This window comes from Columba livia, chromosome 19 (genome assembly GCF_036013475.1).
Source record: "Columba livia isolate bColLiv1 breed racing homer chromosome 19, bColLiv1.pat.W.v2, whole genome shotgun sequence".
NCBI lineage: Eukaryota > Metazoa > Chordata > Aves > Columbiformes > Columbidae > Columba > Columba livia.
Window position 1 is genome coordinate 4,565,264 of NC_088620.1, and position 23,503 is coordinate 4,588,766.

General features: G+C 48.8%; 3 protein-coding genes across 8 annotated transcripts; 1 reads left to right on the forward strand and 2 right to left on the reverse strand.

Annotated features, from left to right (window-relative positions):
- Positions 1-821: 821 nt before the first annotated feature.
- PRRT1B (proline rich transmembrane protein 1B) lies at positions 822-2,112 on the reverse strand. The gene is made up of 4 exons (XM_065035780.1): positions 2,032-2,112; positions 1,522-1,849; positions 1,209-1,349; positions 822-1,100 (listed from the first exon to the last, which is right to left on the reverse strand). Exons 2-4 carry the CDS (start codon positions 1,834-1,836, stop codon positions 954-956), a joined length of 603 nt encoding a protein of 200 aa, XP_064891852.1. The 5' UTR covers positions 1,837-1,849; positions 2,032-2,112; the 3' UTR covers positions 822-953.
- A 1,530-nt stretch (positions 2,113-3,642) lies between these two features.
- Positions 3,643-10,493, forward strand: UCK1 (uridine-cytidine kinase 1). Its single transcript, XM_065035800.1, has 7 exons — positions 3,643-3,779; positions 3,902-4,061; positions 5,289-5,385; positions 5,499-5,641; positions 5,732-5,826; positions 6,905-6,953; positions 7,323-10,493. The coding sequence occupies exons 1-7, from the start codon at positions 3,693-3,695 to the stop codon at positions 7,508-7,510; spliced, it is 819 nt and encodes a 272-aa protein (XP_064891872.1). The 5' UTR covers positions 3,643-3,692; the 3' UTR covers positions 7,511-10,493.
- Positions 10,380-23,272, reverse strand: POMT1 (protein O-mannosyltransferase 1). Of its 6 annotated transcripts, none has more exons than XM_065035795.1 (21): positions 23,225-23,272; positions 22,380-22,503; positions 21,596-21,739; positions 21,200-21,306; positions 20,685-20,735; positions 20,191-20,337; positions 19,094-19,205; positions 18,292-18,357; positions 17,642-17,735; positions 17,046-17,201; positions 16,350-16,480; positions 16,034-16,129; positions 14,642-14,734; positions 13,921-14,017; positions 13,737-13,829; positions 13,174-13,294; positions 12,943-13,040; positions 12,325-12,438; positions 11,740-11,866; positions 10,912-11,089; positions 10,380-10,703 (listed from the first exon to the last, which is right to left on the reverse strand). In XM_065035795.1, the coding sequence occupies exons 3-21, from the start codon at positions 21,715-21,717 to the stop codon at positions 10,529-10,531; spliced, it is 2,178 nt and encodes a 725-aa protein (XP_064891867.1). In that variant the 5' UTR covers positions 21,718-21,739; positions 22,380-22,503; positions 23,225-23,272; the 3' UTR covers positions 10,380-10,528. The 6 variants fall into 6 exon arrangements, with proteins under 6 accessions (XP_064891867.1, XP_064891866.1, XP_064891868.1 ...); XM_065035794.1 differs by having other exon boundaries at positions 23,100-23,265; XM_065035796.1 differs by having other exon boundaries at positions 19,094-19,133; positions 23,100-23,250.
- Between the last annotated feature and the right edge of the window lie 231 nt (positions 23,273-23,503).

The window sequence follows — 23,503 nt, forward strand, 5'->3', positions numbered from 1 at the left end:
TGCGGCTCCCGCGCTATTTCAGGCCTGGACGGGGTTCAAAATTCCTCAGGAAGTAATGGAGGAGGATGCCCAGACAGCGACCGAGCACGTGCCGCCTGCTCGCTCGCCGGGGCTGGACCGCGCTGCCGCGTCCCACCGGCCCGGGGGCTGCGGGGTCCCCGTGTCCTTCCCCGGGGTGCTGCTTGGGCTGAAGCCTCAGCACCCACCTGCTTTCGGAGGAAACCAATTTGACCGATTGCAGAACTTACCCTGAATTTCGTGGTGGACAAAAGCCGCGAGGAGGGTTTGGTGCAGGGCACGTCCGTGGTGTGCGCAGAAAACAGAAGCTTTGGCTACACCTGTGTTTTATTTCAATCTGGAAGCAGCAAGAAGGTGGTGACACAGCGTGTGTGTGTGTTTGTGCGTGCAGAATTACCGTAGAAGCTAAATACATGGGTTTATATCTTCTCACGTTGTTAATTATTGGTGAGGGCTCCTCGCACACCCAGAGCAACAGCCGCCGGCGGAGCAGCCGTGCACCTTGGCCTCTCCATCACGCCTTGGCCATTCGCTCCATCTCCAACCCCGGTTCCACAAGACGCTCTCTCTGCAGAGTCCCATTTGGCAGCTCCAAGTGGCAGCTGATGGTAACAGGGTCCACCATTCCTCAGCAGAGCCTGATCCCGTGTGCGCTGCCTCCGCTCTGACACAGCTCCTTGTGGGACGCGGCACCAGTATCACGTCGGGCTGGGTTCATCCTGCCCGCGTTGTGATTCACGGGGCTGAGGGCAGGTGAGCAAAGGTCCATGCGGCTCCTCATCCCACCAGGAAGCACAGACGCTGCGCCTTGGTCCGATAATCCTTTGTGGTCACCCATGGTGATGCCACGTGGGGGCTGTGGCCGCTCCACCCAGGCCATGGGGAGCTGCAAGGAGCCCCCAGCACCCACCGTGTCCCTGGGGCTCGGGGCCCCGTCACAGGTACAGGGCCACCAGGACGTAGATGACCCAGCTGATGGAGGCAAACAAACCGAAGAGCAGGCTGAAGAGGACCAGCGACTGGGTCTTTCTAGATGCCACGTTTGCCTGGGCCATGTCCCCGCGGCCAATCGCAGCCCGTGTCTGGCGCGGGGGGAGAAGGGGAGAGGTTAGAAGAGACCCGCAGTGCCGGGACGGGGGATTTGAGGTGCCAGGCGGGTTTGGTGTAAATCAGGACTGTGCTGTCCTTACCTTGTGGGAGTAGACCAGGGCGAGGACCCCGGTGAGCAGGCAGCAGAAGATGGTCACCAGCACCGACTCCACCATGTAGTCCTTGGGCGGGCACTGCCTGTGGTCGGCGGGCGATGGGCTCGTGCTCGGCTGCCCATTGTACTGCGGCACGGGGGGGTTAGAGCTGCACCGCCCCCCCTCATCCCCCCTCCCCAGGCTGTTGTGCTCGAGCATTGCTTGAGGCACCGCTGGGACCCCATGAGCCTGGGGGGGGGATAAGGGGTGATCCCGCTGTAGAACGGGGCAGAAACCTGTCAGGGTGGGGGATACGTACGGTGGGGTAGGGCAGGGGGGCCGGCAGGATGCCCTGGGGTGGGAAGGGTCCTGGTCCTGGTCCTGGCTGGTAGACAATGGGTGTTTGCTGGGAGAATCCGGCCGGGAGTGGCAGGTAGAGGAGGTGAACGCTCTTGGGGTCCGGGGGCGAGTAGGGCGGCGGGTCCCCCTCAAAGGCCGTGTTGGCAACCGCCACCATGGGCCTGTCCCCACAGCCCGTGGGGGGGTCCCAGTGGGGGCTGGAGCTGGGCAGCCCCCCGGCCGCCCCCTGCTCTGCTCCTCGGTCCCAGGGCCTGGCAGACGTATCACCCTCCATCCCGCAGGAACACCTGTGGGGACAGGGAGGCCGTGGGATGCCCCGCTGTCCCCCACCCCTCAACAGAACAGGCAGAGCCCCGGCCCACCGGCCCCAGAAGTCCCCCCGTAACTCGGGTCAGTTCTGGGGTGGGCGAGTGCCTGAGGGACCCCAACCCCCCACCGCCTCCGTGTCCCCACCCCCGTCCCCACTCACGGCGGTGCCCGCGGGTCCCGGGTGCGGACACTCGGGTCTGGGCCTGGCAGGCGGTTGCGCGGCGGGGCCGGTGGGTTAATGATCCACCGGCTGTTTGCCCAGTGAACCGCGGGCGGGGCCGCGCCCGGCTCTGCCAAAACCGGGACGGGGGGGCCACCCCGGCGGGACCCGGGGGTGCAAACGGGGGGATGCTGAGCACAGCCTGGTATGTGGGTATGTGGGTATGTGTGCTGGTACAGAAACGGGACACGGCTTGGGTGTGCAGCTACATACAGTTAAACCCCTTTTTTTATAGGTAAGAGTATGATTTGTCTTTATTTTAAAACGTTATGTTTGTACATAGAAAGTGCTGCTTATATATTTTGGCCATATCTATTTATATACAAAATGTGTGTTAAAATGTACATCCTTAGCTACATCTATTAGTATTTAATGTGCATGTAGATGTATGCACACACATATATATATATATATATATATACTCCCATACACATTGTGTGTGTGCACGGTATGGCTGTATCTTTTACATATCTGCTTTTTTTGTTCTTATACGTTGTGCATTCATATGTTTCATCACACCCACACATCTGCATATGCACACAGCCCTGCGCGTGCACAAGATGCACAGATTAAGTTCTCGGGAACATGTTTAGAGCTGGACTTGGCACCGTTGGGTTAATGGCTGGACTTGATGATCTTAAAGGTCTTTTCCAACCACAATGATTCTGTGACACACATTCACATACACGACTGCGTGAGCGCTCATGTGCCTGGATAAGGTATAAATGTGTATGTTTGTGTTGGATCTTGGGAGCAATTTATTCACGTAAAGGGCTGTTGGGCATTGGAATGGGCTGCCCAGGGCAGTGCTGGAGTCACCGTCCCTGGAGGGCTGGACAGACGGACATGAGGTTCTCAGGACATGGGGCAGTGCCAGGGGTGGTCAGTAGGTCAGAGAGGTTCTCCTGCCCCTCTACTCTGCCCCGGGGAGACCACACCTGGAATATTGTGTCCAGTTGTGGCCCCTCAGTTCCAGCAGGACAGGGAACTGCTGGAGAGAGTCCAGCGCAGCCACCAAGATGCTGAAGGGAGTGGAGCATCTCCCGTGTGAGGAAAGGCTGAGGGAGCTGGGGCTCTGGAGCTGGACAAGAGGAGACTGAGGGGTGACCTCATTAATGTTTACAGATATCTAAAGGGTGAGTGTCAGGAGGATGGAGCCAGGCTCTTCTCGGTGACAACCAGTGACAGGACAAGGGGTAATGGGTTCAAGCTGGAACACAAAAGGTTCCACGTAAATTTGAGAAGAAACTTCTTCCCAGTGAGGGTGCAGAGCCTGGCCCAGGCTGCCCAGGGGGTTGTGGAGTCTCCTGTGCAGACATTCAAACCCGCCTGGACACCTTCCTGTGTAACCTCATCTGGGTGTTCCTGCTCCATGGGGGGATTGCACTGGATGAGCTTTCCAGGTCCCTTCAACCCCTGACGTTCTGGGGTTCCGTGAACGGTTGGACTCGATGACTTTGAGGGTCTTTTCCCCCAAATCCACCCGCTCGTTCTGTGTCCCCGGGGCTCAGACCCCGCCCCCGCCCGAGGCCCCGCCCCCGCCCGCCACGTGATTCGCGGACTCCATCTCCCGTCGCGCCCCGCGGCGCTGCCAGCCCGCCATGGCGTCCGCCGGCGGCGCGGAGCCCGAGCGGCCGCACCCGAAGCCTTTTCTCATCGGCGTCAGCGGCGGCACCGCCAGCGGCAAGGTGAGACCGGGGGTGCCGGGCAGCCCGCGGGGAGCAGCCCGCGGCCGGGCGGGCACCGGGAAAGGCCCCGCTCGGTGCCGCGGGGGGAAATCCCCGGCCCGCGCTGAGCCCTCCCCGCTCAGTCCACAGTGTGCGAGAAGATCATGGAGCTGCTGGGGCAGAACGCGGTGGAGCGGCGGCAGCGCAAGGTGCAGATCCTGAGCCAGGACAGCTTCTACCGGGTGCTGAGCGCCGAGCAGCAGGCCAAGGCGCTCAAGGGACAGTACAACTTCGACCACCCGGGTGAGGCGGCCGCGGGAACCCCGGCCCGGAGCCCTCGGCCCGGCCCGAGAGGTGCAGCGGGGGGCTGGGGAGCGGCGGGGGGTCCCGCAGGGGCTTGTGGAAAAGGAGGAGTGTTGGGTAACAGAAACGCTCTTTCCCCCACCAAAACGTCTGTTTGTCCTGACGCTGCTGTCAGTGCAACGAAGATGCTGAAGGGAGTGGAGCTTCTCCCGTGTGAGGAAAGGCTGAGGGAGCTGGGGCTCTGGAGCTGGACAAGAGGAGACTGAGGGGGGACTCATTAATGTTTACAGATATAGAAAGGGTGAGTGTCATGAGGATGGAGCCAGGCTCTTCTCGGTGACAACCAATGACAGGACAAGGGGCAATGGGATCAAACTGGAACACAAGAGGTTCCACTTAAATCTGAGAAGAAACTTCTTCTCAGTGAGGGTGCAGAGCCTGGCCCAGGCTGCCCAGGGAGGTTGTGGAGTCTCCTTCTCTGCAGACATTCCAACCCGCCTGGACACCTTCCTGTGTAACCTCATCTGGGTGTTCCTGCTCCATGGGGGGATTGCACTGGATGAGCTTTCCAGGTCCCTTCAACCCCTGATATTCTGGGATTCTGTGAAAGCTGTGATGCTGTGGGTGGTAACGGTACATCTGTGGAGCAATGCTGGGGAGGTGGAGAGCATCCTGCCTCACACGGTGCTGCCTCCTCATCCTCACCTCTCCAGTAAACTGCATCACTCCCCAAATCTTCTCCTGATGTTTCTTGCTCAGGGCAGTGCTGTGGTTTGCAAACAGGACAAGGATCTGCCCTTGGCTGAGGTCTGGTGCCTGCTCCGGGTTCACCAGTGAGGGTAACACTCTTAAAAAGCATTAAAGGTGTCTGAGGTTTTCTAAATTACTCTCAGTTAACAGATTGAGAGTTGCATAAAATTATACAATTACCAAGTGGTTTGGTAAAATTGTACAATTACCAGCTTCACATTTGGGTTCTTAATTTCATTGTGTTGTTGTTTATAAGCAGCAAATTCTCTCCTCCTTATCTCTGGAACCAAGTGTTGCAATTACAGTTTGGATGGGGAGCGTTGGATTGCTGCTGGTAGGAAAGAATAAGCCATAAGTTCCTTTTTTTCCTGGTGTAATACTGGACAGAAGATTTTTCTGTTTGGTCTAGAAAATGTGAGCAGAACATTTGATATAGCAGCATCTGAACATCTTCCTCTTTCAACCTTCCTTTTGCAGATGCTTTTGATAATGATTTGATGCATACAACCCTGAAAAACATTGTTGAGGGGAAGACAGTTGAGGTACCAACGTACGACTTCGTGACCCATTCTAGGTCGGTTTTGGATTTGTGTGGAGTCTCGGGGTGTGTGTGGATGTCCCCAGCTGTGCTTGGGACGTGTCACTTGACCCCCTTACCAACGCGCTCTGGGTGTTTTCTCCTGGCAGGCTGGCGGAGACAACCGTGGTCTATCCCGCAGACGTTGTCCTCTTTGAGGGGATCCTGGTTTTCTACAATCAAGACATCCGGGACATGTTCCACCTGCGGCTCTTTGTCGACACGGATTCCGACGTCCGGCTGTCCCGCAGAGGTAAGGCTCTGCCCTCCCCGCAGCGTCGGCCTGTTCATGCTCCTTATCCGCCATGCGGTAAGACTCATGGGGTTTATCTCCCCGTGCCAGTTCTGCGAGATATGAAACGCGGGAGGGACCTTGAGCAGATCCTCACCCAGTACACCACGTTCGTCAAACCTGCCTTTGAGGAGTTCTGCTTACCGGTACTAAACATTTCACTAGTTTGATTTGCATGTCTGTGTTTGGGGCGGGGGGGTGACGGAGCAGGGCTGCCTGGGCATCAGCTGCACTGTACATACAGCAGTGGTGGCTTTTCATATTTGTATTTCACAAATCCCACACTCTGCCTCATCTCTTTAACCATTACAAGCTACTTATTTAAGGGACTTAAGTGGTTGGTTCTTCCCGCTTGTGAAGCGCCATGGAAATCCCTAGAGGCTGCGCACGTTTTCTCACTGCGTGGCTAATTTAGCACGGGTCCCTTTGACTGAAACACTCTGCATTTATTCTTAAGAAGGAAGAAAGAAGAGCATGGTTTCCCACAGACCCTCTTTCCACAGGGAATGCAGGTGAAAACCTGGGGCAGACCATTACAGCGTCTGCTTGCTATGCCGTATAATGTGGGGCCAATTTAGGTGCTCACGTAATCAATTAATTTGTAAAAACCCTTTGAGAACAAAATCCTGTATGTGGATTAAATAAGATGGAAAAGGCTAGCTCAGGCGCCTCTCGCTCTAGATCAAAGCAATTCTGGGATTGTAAAAGTACTCATTAGAAATGCTGAATTTCCCAGCCTTTTTATAAGAAGGGAGGGGAAAAAAAAAACGCCAAGGGCTCTCTGGTGGTAAAAAATCAATGAAATGTCATCAGAGGCAGGGAGGAATTTCACATGCACGCTGGGTACCTCGGCTCTCAGCAGGGATTTAGCAGTGGCTTGTGAAATGCTGATTAGAAGCAGCTCTTTGCAAACAGAGCTCAGCCTCGGAGCGGGTGACCTGTTGAAGGCAGCGTGCTCTTCAGAGTGCCAAAGTGCTCCACGCTGGACCTGCTGTTCTGCCCGGTCATTCTATGCAAAGGGGCAGTAAGAACAAGCCCTGACCCCAAATCCAGTGCAACTACTCAATTAATTGAGGTGTTACCATGACAGTGTTTTGATTTGCAGTCCCAGAGCACGGAAACCCCTCCATCTTTGCCCCCAGCTTTCTGGTGTTTGGTGGCTTCTTCTTAGAGCCAAGCCAACCTTTCCCATTAACGGTCTCCACCACCGTTCCTGTTTTGCAGACAAAAAAGTACGCAGACGTGATCATTCCCCGAGGAGTTGACAACATGGGTAAGAGGGAGCTGGGCTCTCCGTCTGATTTCTCTTGGGGTTGGGGGGGGCGGGTGGCACGCCGCTGCCTGTGTGCGCGTCTGAGGAAGAGGTTCTGCTGGAGGGGGCAGGGGAGGGAGCTGTGCAGAGCCTGACCAGCTGCTCCAGCTGTGGGGGCTGCAAAAATGTGATGCGACTGGCGATGCAGAGCAGGACACTAGTGGGAAACCTGGTGGTGCAGTGGCTGGTTTCTGTTGAGGTTTGAGCGTAGGTAGAGCTTCGTTTAAGGGCTTGTTGTCAAAACTTGAACAGGGCTGGATGCTCCATATCTTCTAGACACTCAGCCAAGAAAGCCTGTATGTGTTCTGTATCTCCCGTTCCTCTCTGCAGTTGCCATAAACCTCATAGTGCAGCACATTCAAGACATCCTGAACGGAGACATCTGCAAGTGGCAGCGAGGGGCGATGAATGGACACGGTCGGACCTACAAGCGCCCGTTCCCCGAGCAGACGGAGAGCAGCAGCGTGCTCGCCACCGGCAAACGCTCCCACCTGGAGTCCAGCAGCCGTCCCCACTAACCCAGCGGTGTCGGGAGGATTTGCCTCTGCTCCAGACCAACACTGAAGACAACTTTGGGAAAGGACTTCAACGGAATGGTTGGTGAAGTGCCCTTTGTATCATCCCAGCAGCGGATACTGGTGAGAAACTCCTCGCAGGGTGGAGAGGAAGTAGCTATTATGTTACTTGATAAACTTGATTTATTTTTAATTTTCAAAATGAGGTCTAATGCTGAGGTCTCCCCTGAAAATTAAGTGCTACCAGATGATTAGCAAGATACCCCATTTCCCTGATGATCATCTTCCTTAGCAGGAAAATTATCTGCCTGTTTTTTCAAAAGAAAAAACAGTTTCTGTATCTAAGACTAGCTCACACCATGTTCCTGTTAACAAGCTGGTGCAGTCCTTGCTCTTCACTTTGTTGGTACCTTGAGTTCTGCTGTTGCTCTCCCACCAGCCAGTCTTTTTAGCCAGTAGTAGCATGTGGGGCAGGATTGACCTGTAGAGGAATTGCTGAGATGAAACAGCGGCTGTATGGGACAAAAGGGAACTTGCAGTTCATTCTGGGGACAGGCCCAAGAAATTGTGTGATTCTGGTTCCTAATTCATTCCGTTGTAGGCTCCCGAACTTTGGTACACTGTGTGATTATTTTTGTTACCCAAGTAGTCTCCTTCTCCTGTTATTGCATGTGTGAGCTCCAACTGGATTGAGTTGCTCATGGAAATGGAAACCTGACCTTGTCAGTATTAGCGTGTTTTAGGGCATTTCTGTCCTGCTGGTTGCAGATTCTGCTGGGCGGAATCCGTCCACGTCCAGAGCTGGGTGGGAAGAGCAGCAAGGGGGAAAGCTGTAAACGGCAAGATCCCCCTGCTGATGGCACAAACGGTTCTCTGGACACGCTTCAACCCTCTAACAGGGTCAAAGCGCTTGCCTTGCATTCAGGCAGTTTAAATTCCAGAATGTCTGTTCTTCTAAGAAAAAAAAGAGCAGACAAGAGGCTGGAAGTATAAACAGTGACATCCCAGTTTGTGTAGTTTACCCCAGATAAGTGACACTGCAGCAACATGAAGTTTTTGGGGAGGAAAAAGAAGAAATCTGAACTGAAGTAGCAGTTGGGCCTTTGAAAAATGTCCTTGTGATATTGAGTCTGGATTTATGGTGTAATTTTGAGAGTGAGGGTGGGGGAAAATATTATGAAAAGGAACTTTTTCTTATTTGCTACAGGGTCTGGCTGTGTTGGTTGTGGGTGTGTTATTTGGCTAATAAGGAAATGCACAAACAGTGAGTGGAAATCACCATTTTATAGAAAAGGTATTTGTGCTGCTTGCACTACACCAGCACAAAGGTATGGGAGGGAGTCCTTCTGGAGATGCTGTTACACTCAACAGCTCTTTCTCCATTTAACTCCAAATTGTTTAGTTCTGTAATGGCTGAAGCTTTAGAGGAGAAAAAAAAATATCTTAAGGAAATGCAGTCTGCACTTTCATCCCTTTAGTCTTTGCGACACTGGAGGTTGGTAAAGGGTCGTTGTGTGTTCGCGGTCTTCACAGTTCTGTGGTACGTGTCTGGAATGCCGAGGAGAAAGCAGCTCATCGCCAAACTGCTGCTGGTGCTGTTTGGCTCAGGGTGACAGGCTTAGAGTGTGAGCTACTGCACGAAGCATTTGCTCTCGGGGCTGATAAAGCGGAGGCAAAATAGTCACTAAAACCTGCTTTGAATGACTGTGGTGGTTGATCATACTGTCCTCGGGGAGGGTGGGGAGCTCAAAGCAGCCCTGAATAGCATTTGTTAGAGCTGTGAAGAACTCTAAGGTTAAAAACCCCCTGCTCTGTTTGGGACTGCTGTTCTTGGTCAGCGTTGAGCTGTATTGCAAGATCCCGCTGCTGCAGCCACGTGGAAAAAAGAAATCAAATGTGGCATAGGTACGATAACCTTGTTAAATACCTGTACAGAGCCATTACCAACTTGCACCTTCTCCTGCCCTGTGAATTCCTCTGCTGGTGCCAGCCAGGCATGGGCTGAGCTCCCGACAGTGTTTTTACCCCGAACCCCTGTGTACAGGTTAGAACAGGTTTCCTTGGCAGCACCATCAGTTCTGCCTTGCTCAGAGTCCCTCTTCCTATGAGATCTAAGGTGTAACCTGGTGAGCCTGCTAGTAACAGGCCGCTGGCTTTGTGTGAACACAAGGCCAAAGGATTCTGCTGGCTTGGGCTGAGTTCTTGGCCTGCCTGAAGCTTTGTTTTAGCTTGTTTAGCTGTAACAGCAATTTTTTTAATGTCTATTTGTTTTATTTTTGCTTAGCTTCATTAAAATTATGGTTATGCCAAATGATTATAAATAGATAACAGTACCAAGTCATTATTCTAAGCAGAATGAACTATTTATAAACTTAGCTTAATGCTGTAATGTAATGAAAGAGGGATGATAGCAGAGATTGCAAGTGGGGGCAAATAACGCATTGCTGAGGAATACAGTCATGGGATGATGCTGAAGACTGCAGGGCTGATTACTGATAATTAAGGACGTGTAAACTTTGGAGCTGGGAAAACCCAGTTTTTAAGCGTAACGAAGAAAATGGAAAAGTATCTAATATGTTGGAGACTATCTATTTATAGTAACTTGTTGTAACATAGAATTGCAGACCAAGGTGCTAGGGAACATTTAAAATAGCCCCAAGTGCAACATAATGCAAGAGGAAGAAACCACCAACATGAGATGCCCAGGGAAGAGGAAGAAGCAGCCTGTTCAGTGTCCTCTTCCCAGCAAAGGACCCAGGATGCTGTTGACTGAAGGCAGCAGCCTTAGAGCCTGAGGTGCAGCGGAAGGGTGAACGTAACAAGGGTGGAGACTGGGAGTTGTGCTCGTAACAGCTATATTACTGTTGAGACCTTTTTTTGTAACAGTATTCTTTTATTTTTCTGTAGCAGATCTGGACTACTCTTATTTGATCGGACTGTTAAGATTGCATTTATACTAACAATAAATTCTTGGCTTTGCATAAAAGGCGTTTCCTTTTGCCTGTAACAAGATTGTAATTGTTACTGTTTTTGGAGAAGGATGTTCCAGCTGTCTTTCCAGCGCAAGTCCTTGAGTTCAGCAGCAGACAGCGAGGGCTCCCCATAGGTCACAGGACTGAATGTGCGATAGACCAAGTAAACTGAAGAGAACCAGGCTACGATCAAGGCACTGAACATGCTCTTGAGAAGCAGAGATCTGGGATGAGAGAAGGAAAGAGCAGTCACGTTACGTCAAGGCTGGCCAAACACTTCGTGCAAAAGGAAGACCTAAATCTGGCCTGTCTTTTCTAAATGCAAATGCCAAAGTGTTGCCACTGCTGGAAAAATCACTGCTTTCTCTGTGATAACCCTGGAGCAAAGAGCTGCACCACCTGTCTAGTTACCCATCTGTGAAAACCAAATACCTGCAGAGATGATCGCCAAGATGCTGCAATACGATGGGAATCAGGAGAATCTGGAATGTGAGGGCAGGCAGGTAGTGGTACAGGAAAAGCGTCTTCTCCATCAGGAAGAAGGGCAGGTAATTCACAGCCCAGCCTCCACCACAGATGCCCCCGGCTGATACCCAGAGCTGCCACACATCTGCAGGAGACACAAGGCACCATCTCAAAGCACTGTCTCTGGAAACCTAAAAGCTCTAAGAGGTCACTTACTTGCATGGTTTGGTCTTTTTCTGGACCCTCTACAACTGGTGCTAATACAAAGTTTAACTTCACCACACTCAGCTGAGGTAAATAGTTGGATTTGTCACACTTTTAGGTGTGAAGCAGCTTCACAGCAGGACAATAAAATGTACAGCCAGAAAAATCAGCAAAAACCCATCTGGCCATACAGGAGAGATGGTACCTTGGTTGGAATGAATGCATCTAAAATAAACCCCTCCCTTCACAACCACTACCCTCCTCTTTTAAATCATCACAAAAAGGCTCAGTAGAATCCAAATCTGACGCCTGAAGATTTCTCACACACAGGGAAATGAGTCAAATAAATATTATACTGGCTACTATATTGCATCATAAGGTGATGGTCACATTGCAATGACCATAACCAGTCTCTTCATGGGCTACTCTAAATGCTTGTGTCCCCCTAAAAAATATTTCAGGGTTAGTGGGTAGGAAAAAGTCCTAGTGTAGGTGAGTATATAGGTGCAAAATGTGGCTTTGGGGCCATTAAAGCGTAGCAGAACAAGTGACAACCCCCCATCTCGACACACGTACACAAAGGAATCAGACCTTTAGGAATGTCGTAAATTTTTCTTCTTCGCCGTATCAAGTACCAGAGGGACAGAAAGACATAGACCAGAGCAGCAACGTTCGCTGAAGCCCAGGTGACAACATTCCCAAGGAGGTGGATCTGGGCCTGCAGAAGAGAAGATGGTCTAAGCCAGAAGCAGGAACGTGCTGCAGCTCTTTTAGATAAATTTAAATATTACCTACACGGATTTGTTAAATTAAACTGCAGCATGTGCCTGGCATCTATGAGAACAAAGCATGCTGATAAACTTTGCTGCTTCAAGACTCTCTTGTAATGTAAAGCATTTAAAAGATGCTATTGGAGATGAATTCATCTTCTAAATGGAATCAATAATGGAAACGATTAAACTGCAGTTTTCCTTTACAAAATAAAAAGCAACTACTGTCAAAGCTGCATCACATGCCAAAAAAAAAACCCACCCCTCAGGGAAAATATATTAATACAGGAATAGTCTGTTTGGAGTAGCTCCTTGGCCTTGCTCCTGCTCACACTCATGGAGCTCACATGGGAACTGAATCTGCCTCCTCCAGCAGGTTCACATCTACTGCACCTCCCGTACTTACACCAGAGGTCGGGTGCAGCCAGTACGCAATGTTTGTGTCCATCGTGATCCAGTCGAGAGCGGAGGAGCTGTACTTATGTTCTGTGTCTTCATTTTTTAATGTGAGGATTTTCCACTAGAAAAAAGGCAAACAAAAGGCTTTCAGAATAGAAACAAGGAGCTAAACAGCTCCAGATATAAGACATTAAGTTCTTAACCTGGGACTGGAGAAAGATTTTGTGTATCTCATACTGGGTACTGATCTATACAATGGTTTTATTTTGTTCTTAAATAATGCGCTTTCCTTAGTGAATTTCTACAATGTTAGTGAGGGGTAGCAACACTACCAACTGCAGATACAACACATTACAGTTCAGTTTCAGACAGCTTCTACGTGCGCACCTGATCTTTCTCCCCCTTCTTTTTTCTCATAATCACTTGGGTATTTGCTACTGAATAGCACAGGTCTGAAATGCCTTTCTAAATACATTCAGAAATAGATCTTTTTTTTTCAATAAGGACACCAAACTACTCTATCAGCAACAAATAAACCATGAATCCTCAGGCTCAGAGTCTACAGAAACACTCAGGTTCCTGGTCTGCAGCAGAAATAAAGATAAAGGATTAACAAGCCACTCACCTGCAATTCTGTGAACTTTGCCATGAAGCTGAGGTTTTTACTTATGTCCATCTGTGTGGGAGAGTGGAGTTCTACTTCCCTCTCTTTTTGCTCTTGGCCTGGAAGAAAAAACACATAATAAGTAGAAAGCTAGAGCCTGCAGAACACACAGACACACGATACCACCCTCCCATCAACATGAAGCATTCCCCAGCCACAGAAACCTGTTTTCAGAACACGGCTGAGACGTACTTTTCCCGTATCTGTGCTCTTCTACGTTCCACACCATGCTCTGGTGGTAGCCCTTGGACAGCTTCTCTCCAACCACCTCCAGCTGCCGGTATCCCCACTCGGGTAAAGATGCTCCACTGAGCTGAAAGCGAGAGGCGACTGTGAACTTCTGGTCCTGGCAACTGGAGTTTCGGGATGGAAGTTCCTAGGCCCTGCCTGAGCAGTGGGTGACAGCAAGGGGCTGCTAGAAAGTATGTGGGGAGTCACTACACAATACTGTCTCAACAAATGCCACAGCCATCAAGTCATTCTGGCAAACTCTGTGAAGAGATCCGTAACTATTGCACGTATTACAGACTCAGCACTCATTTCTGAGCAAGCTCCGCTTGCTGAAAAGGAATGAAGTATGAGTATGACTACCTGAAACACATGCCGTTCTTTTATCACACTAAGGAAGTTTATAATTTCTTTCTACTTACTTATTGGGTTATTTGTTATAGAGGTTTAGGCATTTTGGAGCAGAGAGATAAGTAGAACTGCGTGGAGCAAAAGATACAGGGGCAAGTAAACAGAAATCCACTTGCCTTTAGCACTGCAGAGGTGTTCACGTGAACAAACCTCACTTCTGACAAAATGGTCTTCCACACGTCTGTGTCAGACTCCCGATTTACAATTTCCTACAACAGAAAGATGTCTTTTGATTGTCATGTTTTCTCAGCTGTTTCCGCTGGAACACGATGAGCCACTCCCTTCCCTCTGACCACTCACCACTCTCCAGAGGTTCTGCGCCGGCATGGAGATGTTATAATCAATATAGCAAGAAACTTCTTGGGAGTGGGGGCTGAGAGGGGCAGCAACATCATGCCTAGAAGACAAGAAAGAACCTCCAACACCATTTCCCAAATTCACATAAAAAGCAAAGCCATAAAGGTAATGAATTGGCTTAGACCAGATTCAGTAATAAAGCAAAGAGTAACTCATTTATACAGATTGCACTGTTTACTCTGAAAGAGAACACTTTCCACTATCAAGAGCTGCCAGGAACAGGCTCGGAGGAAGCCAATACTTTGCCAGGCTGAAGAACAAGCACTGACTGTAACAAACAGAGACGCTGTTCACTGGGATTTCCAATAATAAACAAATCAGGTTTGGAAGGGACATAGCAAAAACTCAAGCTCAGAACAACCCCCTTCCTAATCTGAGTGATATTCAAGCACACGCAGACTCCCTTCGGGAACCAGTCCGGAGGCAATTTCATCTGCAGCCTTTGCAAAACAGGCAAGAATCCGTGGCAATGAGCCACAGCACACCGGATTCTCCAGCACATCTTCCCCACTCACAGAGCACATCCTTCGCGCAGGAGGATGCCATCAAAGTCAGAGGAGTTGGTTTTGGGTTAACAGGCACACAAAATAACTGAATAGTTACTCTGAGAGACAACAAAGCAAAATAAGCCAGCGGGCTCGGCAGAGATGAGAAAAGGACTTACGTGTTGAGGTACCGAGTCGTGATGCCATGGACCAGCTGCACGATGTGTCCGTGCCGCACGGGCCGGGGTGGGTTACTCACCACCAGCTGCTGCCTGGTGGAGCAACACCCAAGAGGAAGCACTTACATTCTTTAACAGACATTGCAACCTTGTCATGACCAAACTGTTAGGTCAAGAAGCTGCAGGTAGGGACAGACATTTAGGCAGCAAAATAAGAAAGTAAAGCAATCTGTAGATTGTACGTGAACGGAAACAAAGCTTATCTAGGCAAAGGTGATTTAAGGGCAGAATGACTCAGAGGATTGGTAACAGGATACCAACATCCCAGGCATTAGGTCAGTGCTCTGAATCCAGGTCAGTCAGGAGCAAGTACAGATTATTCCCACCACGCAGCCGTTCGGTGGCTTCTGTGAAATGAGTAAGGTCTGTCATGTGTTGGTCCTGCAACTCATGTCACTTGTGGCAGAATTATAAGAGATCAATGCCTATCTGCATCACGAAGAGCAAACTCTCATCTTGCTTCTGGGCAGGGCTAAAGCATGCTTTGGCAAGGGCGAACGCTGCAGTTCACATAACTGCTGTCTGTATTTTACTGTTCTGCAGAGGGACTTCACATCCTCAAGGGCTCATAGGAGTCTTAAATTTGAAGAATTTTAAAGAGATCCTGGGTTTCCGTGGTTCTAGTGGAGTCCCTGCTTGAAAGGTTTGTGCTAGGGACAAACTTTCCCAAAGTGGATACAATTTATAATGGCACACAGTCCTGGTAGGACTCTACAGAGTTCTCAGAGCAACATAAGAAACCTACAAAAGCAACTTTTTGATCAATCTGAAATGATATCACACAAGGGCTTTTACTGGCAAAACTACAAGAAGAGAAACTCCTGCTCTCCACTGACTGCTACAATGGCAAAACACTTCAGCACAAACGAGGCCTCTCAGGTACAGGCGCCCACTTGGAATCCCTTCCGATGTGACAGATTCCACAGCTCATCCTTCACTTTAAATACAAAGAAATATTCTGCAAAAGTCATTTCCACACTCCTCTGAGACTCATTCAAGTTTGATAAAGCTCATCAAGGCACTCTAATGCCATGGCTCACACGCTTCAAAAAGCAGAACTTCCCTTTCATGCAAAGCACCTGAAGAGTTGCCACCGGTCTCGTGAGTGTTCGAAGATCCCCTTGTGCACAGCGCAGCCCATGTTCTGGCAGGAGCAGTTCAGACAGAATTTCCAAGTCCTCAGTAATGCTTTTACCATATTGAGGAGGATTGTGCAAAGAGTCACCCTTACCAGCTCTGCAGCTGAAATTACGTGCTGCCCTGTTTAGGTTTTGGAAGTGTCTAGAAGCTATGCTTACAGCAGCTTGGCATTTAAATCTCTGGCATACTCACATTCCGGGATCTTTGACAATCCACCAGTTGTTCACATCCTTGAAGGGATAGCAGGTCACCTGCTGTTGGTGGGAACTGCCTCGGCCATTCTCGTACCTGTACAGAAGGTTAAAAAAACCCCATAGGTATGTAACGGGACATTTCTGTGCTCAACAAGAGTTACAGCAACATAAACCTGCTCCATTCCTACAGAGAACCTGCACATCTGCGGTGTGCTGTGAAGGATTAATGAAGAGATTGCCAGGAACTGAACTGAGAGGTGAAGAACCAGAACATACTTTCACCCTAATAATACAGACCCGGACAGACTCCTCACCTGATGGGATAAGTATTTGTGTGAGAATGGAGCCAACACTGCATGGGCTTGCCCAACACGTTCCGCAGAGTAATCTGAGAGCCATAGGCCACCTCTAAGGGCTGACCCTGAGTGATCCGAGCCAGCCCGCCCTAAGAAAAAAAATGATAGGATAAGTGGAAAGAAGAAACAACCCAGAGGCTGTTTAAATTCTTTCAAGAGTCACCCGTCACTTTAAACATAACAATAAATTAGCACAATGCCTTCTTATTTGGTTGAATCTACAAAAGTAAAATCTTGCAGCACCATACTCACCAGAAAGTAAATATATCAATGCCTGAAGGTCTTAGGCCATCAGGGAATATCCCTAAAGCCCTGCTGTTCTAAAAGACAGACTAAGCACTCTTCTACAGAAAATCATACTATCATCCTCTAGTATACCGTGTTATCACTTAGGGGTTCAGTGGAGTTTCCTGTTGGAAGGGACAAACCTTCAGCACAAGAGTGAAGATATTGTTATTGGTTCACTGGGAAAAGCTTTTAATCCATTATTAGGATTTCAGTCATCATTGCTTCATCTTAAAGCAATACTATCATAGCAGAGTAGTCAAATGACATAAAAGAAACAAACACGCAAGATCAAAGGAACAAGACCACCCACAACTCTTCTAATAGTGATTTCCCCCTCTTCTCCCTTAATAAATCAATTTCCTTTACCTCTAAGCTGGCTTGAAAAGCACTTGTCATGATCTGGTCATGAGGCCCAGAGCGATACAGCAAAGCCAAGTGAACATAGAAGAAGGACAGGTACATTGCCACCGGGATGATGATGAGGGCCAGTCCTCTAGCCAGGAAATGGCACACCAAGGAAACCTAGAACACAGGGAACTCTCTGGTTTCATGCTCCAGATATTAAAAATATTAAAAATGCCAATGCACTTGGCTTGGTTTGCTTGTCTTTTTTAAGTTTTCCTGAGCACCCTCATTTAGCTTTAATTTCATGAACAGCTGGATAACTTTGAAGGATTTGGACTGGAGCCAACAGGAGGTATGTGGAACAGTAAAGGTTTTGAGCTACAAATCAGCAAGACATGGATAAGAGCAGAAAAGCCAGCCACACACATGCTTATCTTAAATTTAACTCCATCTTCTCCAGCAACTGTGCTGAGAAACTGTTCTATGACACAGTTTGCAGACTAAGAGAAGGAATTTTAGTTCAAAACCAATCTACAGACAGCATCATTATTTATGGACCTGCTGGCTCCTGTACTGAAATGTTACACATAACGTATTCCGCATGTTGTGCTACCTACATTTGACAAGTGCTGGTCTCCTATCATGTGCCAGAAGTGGAGTCCTGCGGTGGCCAAGAGCAGCATATAGGTAAACAGGCCCATATATTTCACTCTGAGAAGAAAGTGCATAAAAATGAACATGGTTAAAAACTATGCAATTACCTAACACAAGACATAAATGTTCAAACTTTCTCTCGAGCAGGACGTGTTAAAGTCCAAGGACTTAGATCCATGACAAGTCTGGTACAACAATATAAATAAGCCTCAAGACTTTGACACCAGAAGATATAATTTGTTTGCCAACTACATCAAATAACCGCAGTGACAGGGAACTTTCTTGATAACATGCTGGCAAATCACAAAGCACAGTGTCCCTAAATTCAGACTTCCTGAAGCTTGAGGCAACCAGGAGGGAGGGGTGAAATGTAGATTGTGATTTATAACATAAAGCCATCCCTGAGAAATGAATTTTGTTCTTCCCAGGAAGTTCTCTGGCATCACCTACTCTGAATTGACATCCTCTTATAGAAACAATCTAACCCATCAAGAAGTCATGGAGGCGTCTGCTCAGAACAGCACCAAGAATCAGTCTTGAAAATCCGAAGCCCCCCCAATACCTCAGACAGCAGGCGGGAAAGTCAGCTTGCTAAAAAAATGTCATCACTTACCCAACCGCACAAGAACAAGCTACTCCAGTCAGCAGGAGCCAAAACCACCAGCTTCCAGAGAAGGACCTTAAAGAAAATGACAAAGGAAAGAATGCTATGGTGAGATCTGGGCACCTTCTTAGGATCCTGAATTCATGTAATTTAACTTGAAAAAAAACTTGCAGGACTGCACTATTTCTTATTCTACTCAGCGGTATCTCATTCTGAACCTCCCATGCCACCGACTCCCAGCCCTGATCTACAGAGTGTTGTTGAATGTACTTCTCTGTATCCTGAAAAGCAAAACTGAACACTACGTGCCTCCTGATACTACAGATGAAAGAAATGCATTAAATCACTTGCTGGGCTCAGTTTAAAGATAATTTTGCTTTACTAAAGATAACTTTATCCTCTGCAAGGAGCAGAGAACATGTGAAGCCACAAGAAGAGAGACAAAGCTCTCTAAATTCAATGCCTGTAAACACTAACAAAGGAGCATTAAGTGACCTGTTATGATCAGTGTTTATGTGCACAGAAGGAAACCTTTCAATAAGAATCCAGATGACAAAGGAGTGATCCCAAGGGATTTTATTTTTATTGTAAAATAAAAAAGACAACCTTACTACCAGCTAAAACAGTCTTTAACACTGCTCAGAAGAGAAAACTTCTGGGGCAGCCATATGAGAGGTCAAAGCATTGGATTTTACAGATGAAGTGAGATGCAAAACAGTAAAGTGACTTATATAAAAAAAACACACAGCCTGTGACCAAAACAAAGTCACCACAAGAATATCCAAAAGGTTGGGAGACAATCCAGCTTTACCTGTGCCTTTGCAAATTGTAGAACTTCAAGTAGGACAAAACTGCAAGTAGGATAAAAAAAATCAATATTGATTCTAGAAGCATGAACCTTGACTGAGTGATCAAAGAGTTCTCTGTGGGAAAAGAGACAGACATTAAATTAGGTAAACTTATCTACAGGCAAGTTGTACCTCAAACAATCACATCATTATCCAACAGAAGGACCTGCCCCTTTAAGAACAGCCAATTTGTTTTCAATCCTACTAGCTGTAACAGGGAGGTGTTGGGTTTAAAGGGACAAAAACTTTCCATCAGAGCAAAGTACGTTGCCATAACTGTCTCCAAGGACAAAGAGGTGAGCAAGTCATAAAGGAGGCAGATAAAGGTGATGTGCTTGCCTGCAAAGGCAAAGAAAATCACTGCTGGGAAATCCAGAGGTGCTTCTTGAGGCAAAGAGAGTCCAGGCAGTGACCCCAACAGGCAGTCGGCATGATGGCAAATCAAGAAAGGGAGCTGCTTCGTGCAGGATTCCCTGAGCCAGAATCAGAGCAGCCGATAGCTAGGAGAGGTTTAGCTTTCCCTTATCAGACTACGAAAGGGCTGTTGAGAGGCTCTTTCCCTTTCAGGCAACCGCCAGCAGACCTTCAGAGAATAAAATCAACTAACTTATACACACCAGAGCCACGTCAAATCATGGTGCTAAGGACACGGACTGGTTTGTTGCAGTTTGGAGATGAAGAAATTTGGTGAGCTGACTGTAAGTAGTGTCACCCTGCTGTTAAAAACCAGTATGTGCTAAATCATGCTGTAAACTTCCGAGGAAGAGAGTACACGCTTCCCTGGATGCAAGAAAAGTGGTTTTCTGTGAGGTTATTATGGCTTAATAATAAAATGAACTTGTGTAAAGCCTCAGCCTGCTGCAGAGCTGTGAGGAGCGAGGGGAGCAGAGATGCTCAGCAGAGACTGATGCGGGCCAGGGCTGAAAATGGGCTCCAACGTGTTGTGAGAATCCTGTGAGGAGATGCTGCTCCAGTCATTTACGCACCCTGAAAATTTGCAAGGAGAAAAGGGACCACTCTCCCCCTGTATGAACAATGGGGCCCAGGGGAATAATCTTACCTAAGAGAATCAGAAGAGCAGCTCCAAGTGCAGCACAGTGGGAGAACTGCAGTTCTACCAAAATCTGGTATGCTAAAGGCACACAGAGCGCACCAGCCAGGGCTGGCAGGAGCCGCAAGGACCAAACAGGAACGTTCATCCCATATTCTGAAACAGGAGACAACAGTGACAGACAAATTTGGAAACTATTAATTGCAAAGATGGATCAATACAGAACTCCTTATAACTAAAACAAGTTGTTGAATCTAACTCCTAGTCTTAGTAATTTATTGTCTGTCTTGTACTTCTCAAACTGCTTTAAGCAATTACAAAATCGGTGCTGTGGAATCCTTAATGCCTTAAACTTCGGTTAGAGATCTGCAGATTTATTTAAGAGGAGAAATGAAGGTTTCAGACAAAGCATTATTTCCACTAGTCAGGCAAAAGTAACCTGTCAGGCGCTGAAACACTGCTTATTTTCTCAGAAGAATGAGACAGTTAAAATCAGCTCTTACCAGCTCCAATCCTGTTCCATAAGAAGTTGCCATCAAATCCTCCTAAATAACCTACAACAGAAGCAGCAATTCATAATTTAAAATCTAAAGTAAGTATAAGAACTGGTGCTAAAGTGGTCCTGGAACCATTTTCCAAACATGAAAGATCTCTTTCCCAAAAGGGTTCTCTTTTGTACTGTTTTGCCTGCAGCCACACTTGATAACGTGCAGAGGCACAAAGAATATAAATTGGGAACCACAGATTCTCAGTGACAAAGTTACACATATATTTAACCTCTCCTTCCCATACAGACACTTTTATGTTGTGCATATCTCAGGCCTGAAAATCTGCTTGTTGCCAACTATCTCCAGTCACCCGCACTTCTCATCCCACCTTTCTCTTTATCTAAAGGACTGGACAACAATGAGGCAATGGATACACAGCTCTATCACCCCCAGTACTCATGCAACAGCTCCCTAATAATACTAAATAAGGGAAATTCTAATTCTGTTTACATCAGTTCAGGAGACATTACCTCCCAAAGCGAGCAGCATGTGGCCAAGAGGCGGGCCGCTGTCATCCACAAAGAAGATCCTCTTCATGTAGAGCGAAACGAATTGGCCGTAATAAACTTCATCGAAACTGAAACACAAGAGGCAGAAATGCGTCAAACCTCACTGGAATGATCCTGCAGGCTACGGGGACACAGGGAAGGAAACACGGATCTGTTGGCAAAAGGCTCAGAGTACAATGAACTGCAGGGGCTTTGCCCTTGTCCCCCAGGAGTGTCTCTGAGGGAAACAATATCATCGTATTTACGGAGACTGACATCAGGCAAGCACTGATCTTCTGCTCCTGCGTTCTTACTCACAAGTGTTTAGAAAACCAAAAGTCCTTGTCATTCAAGTGGAAAATAAACCATTCTACTCACACGACAGCCCGTGGATATGAAAGCCCCCACAGACGGCTTATTAATCCCATCACAGTCAATGCCACGAGGTTCATATTTATCTCCACAGTAACCACAACCGGCTTCTTCAGAAATCCCAACATCCTGTCAAAGGTCTGTCCAAACCTCCAAGAGCCAACAGAGAAGAGCAGCAGTCACCCTTTCACCCCAAGCCAGCTGAAGATCATTTGCAGAGAGCACACACCACTACTTGCTGCTACTAGCAGCTCACAGTAAATGATATAACAAAGTACTCGCACTTCCCTCATTTATGTGTTTTCTGTTGTATGTACAAGAGTAACGCTAAATATGAAGTTACTGAACACACTTGACTCTTATCTGTCCTCCTTCTACATGTGTATGGTTCTCTCTCATCAATAGTAAGCTAGAAACTCTGCTTATTCTTACACTGGTTCTGCAGAAATGCAATAGCTTAATCCAAGCCTATAGTCCACTTTGCACTAAGCAAACTTCCCAGCCCAGAATCTGACGCTAGTGACACGCAAACCACATGCTCAGGCACTACATTGCTCAGGCAGGTTTTTTTCTTTTTTAAAAAGTTATTTCCTTTATTTCCTTCTAAACTGATCATATTTTTTTGTGGGGCAGAACCTGCAAACATCCTCTGTCTTAAAACATTGGCTATAGGAGCAGAGTTGTAGGTGCTGTAGGGCTCTAGTGCAGAAAGTGGGACTGAACTCTTTACTCCTGTGGGCAGAACTGCTAGGTAAGGAAATAGCAAGGAATTGGTGTTGTATCTCCTCACCTCAACACAACAGAAAGTTACCGGAATAAACCCATCTGCACGGCTTTGATCAGGGGAGAACAAAGGGTGATGTGAGCACATCCCCACCAGCAAACGCGGTGCCACCGTTCTTGTTTCTTGCTACCTACAAAACACAAGCACTGAGTGGAACAGACTCTTTAAGAAGCCCTTTGCAAAGCTGTGGTCTCTACCAGCACTATTGCACCACACCACAGGCCATCACCTGTGCTCTGCCATCTCCTCGCAGGCTCTGGGACCTGCAAGAACCCCCTGATGGAGAGGACGCTGCTCCTCCCTGCAGCACAGACAGGCCTGGAACCCGGGGCGGAGCTGCAGCACTTACCTGTGCCCCAGACCTCACACGCCTCCTCAAGGAACCATTAAGCCCTGTGGCAGGTTTGCATCCCCTTCTTTAGCCTCATGAGGGGGCAGCAGGACCACTAACCCCCCTCCCGGAATTTGTTCCCCCTGTTGAGCTCTATGGGGGCAGCAGGAGCACCGACCCCACACCCAGCCCCCAACCTCGAGCATTACAGGGTCAACAGGACCCATTATCCAGCCTTGAGTGTTTTTTGGGGCAGGACAGGACCCGCGTCCCACCCTCCCCTCAAGGCCTATGGGAGCAGCGGGGCCACCAGCCACCCCCCGCCCGGCCTGGAATCTCTCCCTTGAGCCTCAGGGGTACACAGCGGCGCCACCGCCCCCGCCATGAGGCCTCACCCCCGCCGCTCAGAGCCTTCCGGAGGTGAGGGGGGGTCGCCGGACCAGCAGCCCCGCCGAGCCCGGGGGAGGCGGCGGGACTGGCACCCCCAGCCCTGAGGAGATGGCGGCCCCCTCCCGCGTACCCGGGGACGGGGCGGGACCGTCCAGCTCCAGCCAATGACTCGCGGCGCCGGATGTGGCGTCAGACGCACGCACCGCCATGAGGACGGGGACAAGGAAGAAACCCGTCGCGTTGCCATGGCAACGCCAGCGTGGGGCGGCTGGGCCCCGCCGCGCCATGGCGGCCGTGAAGGCCCCGCTGTGAGCGGAACCGCGGGCCAGAGCCCCCAACAAACCCCCAAAACAAACCAAAACAAACTGCTCCTCCCCCCCAGCAAACTCCAAACCACCCACAAAAAAAA

Excerpts from the sequence above, each read along its gene's own strand:
- PRRT1B (XM_065035780.1), bottom strand. The coding sequence starts at position 1,836 with ATGGAGGGTGATACGTCTGCCAGGCCCTGGGACCGAGGAGCAGAGCAG. Across the intron at positions 1,350-1,521 it reads CCCCCCTGCCCTACCCCACC|TACAATGGGCAGCCGAGCAC; the intron begins GTACGTATCCCC and ends CCCGTGCCGCAG. Across the intron at positions 1,101-1,208 it reads CCCTGGTCTACTCCCACAAG|ACACGGGCTGCGATTGGCCG; the intron begins GTAAGGACAGCA and ends CCCCCGCGCCAG.
- UCK1 (XM_065035800.1), top strand. The coding sequence starts at position 3,693 with ATGGCGTCCGCCGGCGGCGCGGAGCCCGAGCGGCCGCACCCGAAGCCT. Across the intron at positions 5,386-5,498 it reads GACTTCGTGACCCATTCTAG|GCTGGCGGAGACAACCGTGG; the intron begins GTCGGTTTTGGA and ends TTCTCCTGGCAG. Across the intron at positions 5,827-6,904 it reads TTGAGGAGTTCTGCTTACCG|ACAAAAAAGTACGCAGACGT; the intron begins GTACTAAACATT and ends CCTGTTTTGCAG.
- POMT1 (XM_065035795.1), bottom strand. The coding sequence starts at position 21,717 with ATGTTGGGATTTCTGAAGAAGCCGGTTGTGGTTACTGTGGAGATAAAT. Across the intron at positions 17,736-18,291 it reads GCTTGTTCTTGTGCGGTTGG|AGTGAAATATATGGGCCTGT; the intron begins GTAAGTGATGAC and ends CTTTCTTCTCAG. Across the intron at positions 16,130-16,349 it reads ACAAATACTTATCCCATCAG|GTACGAGAATGGCCGAGGCA; the intron begins GTGAGGAGTCTG and ends CCTTCTGTACAG.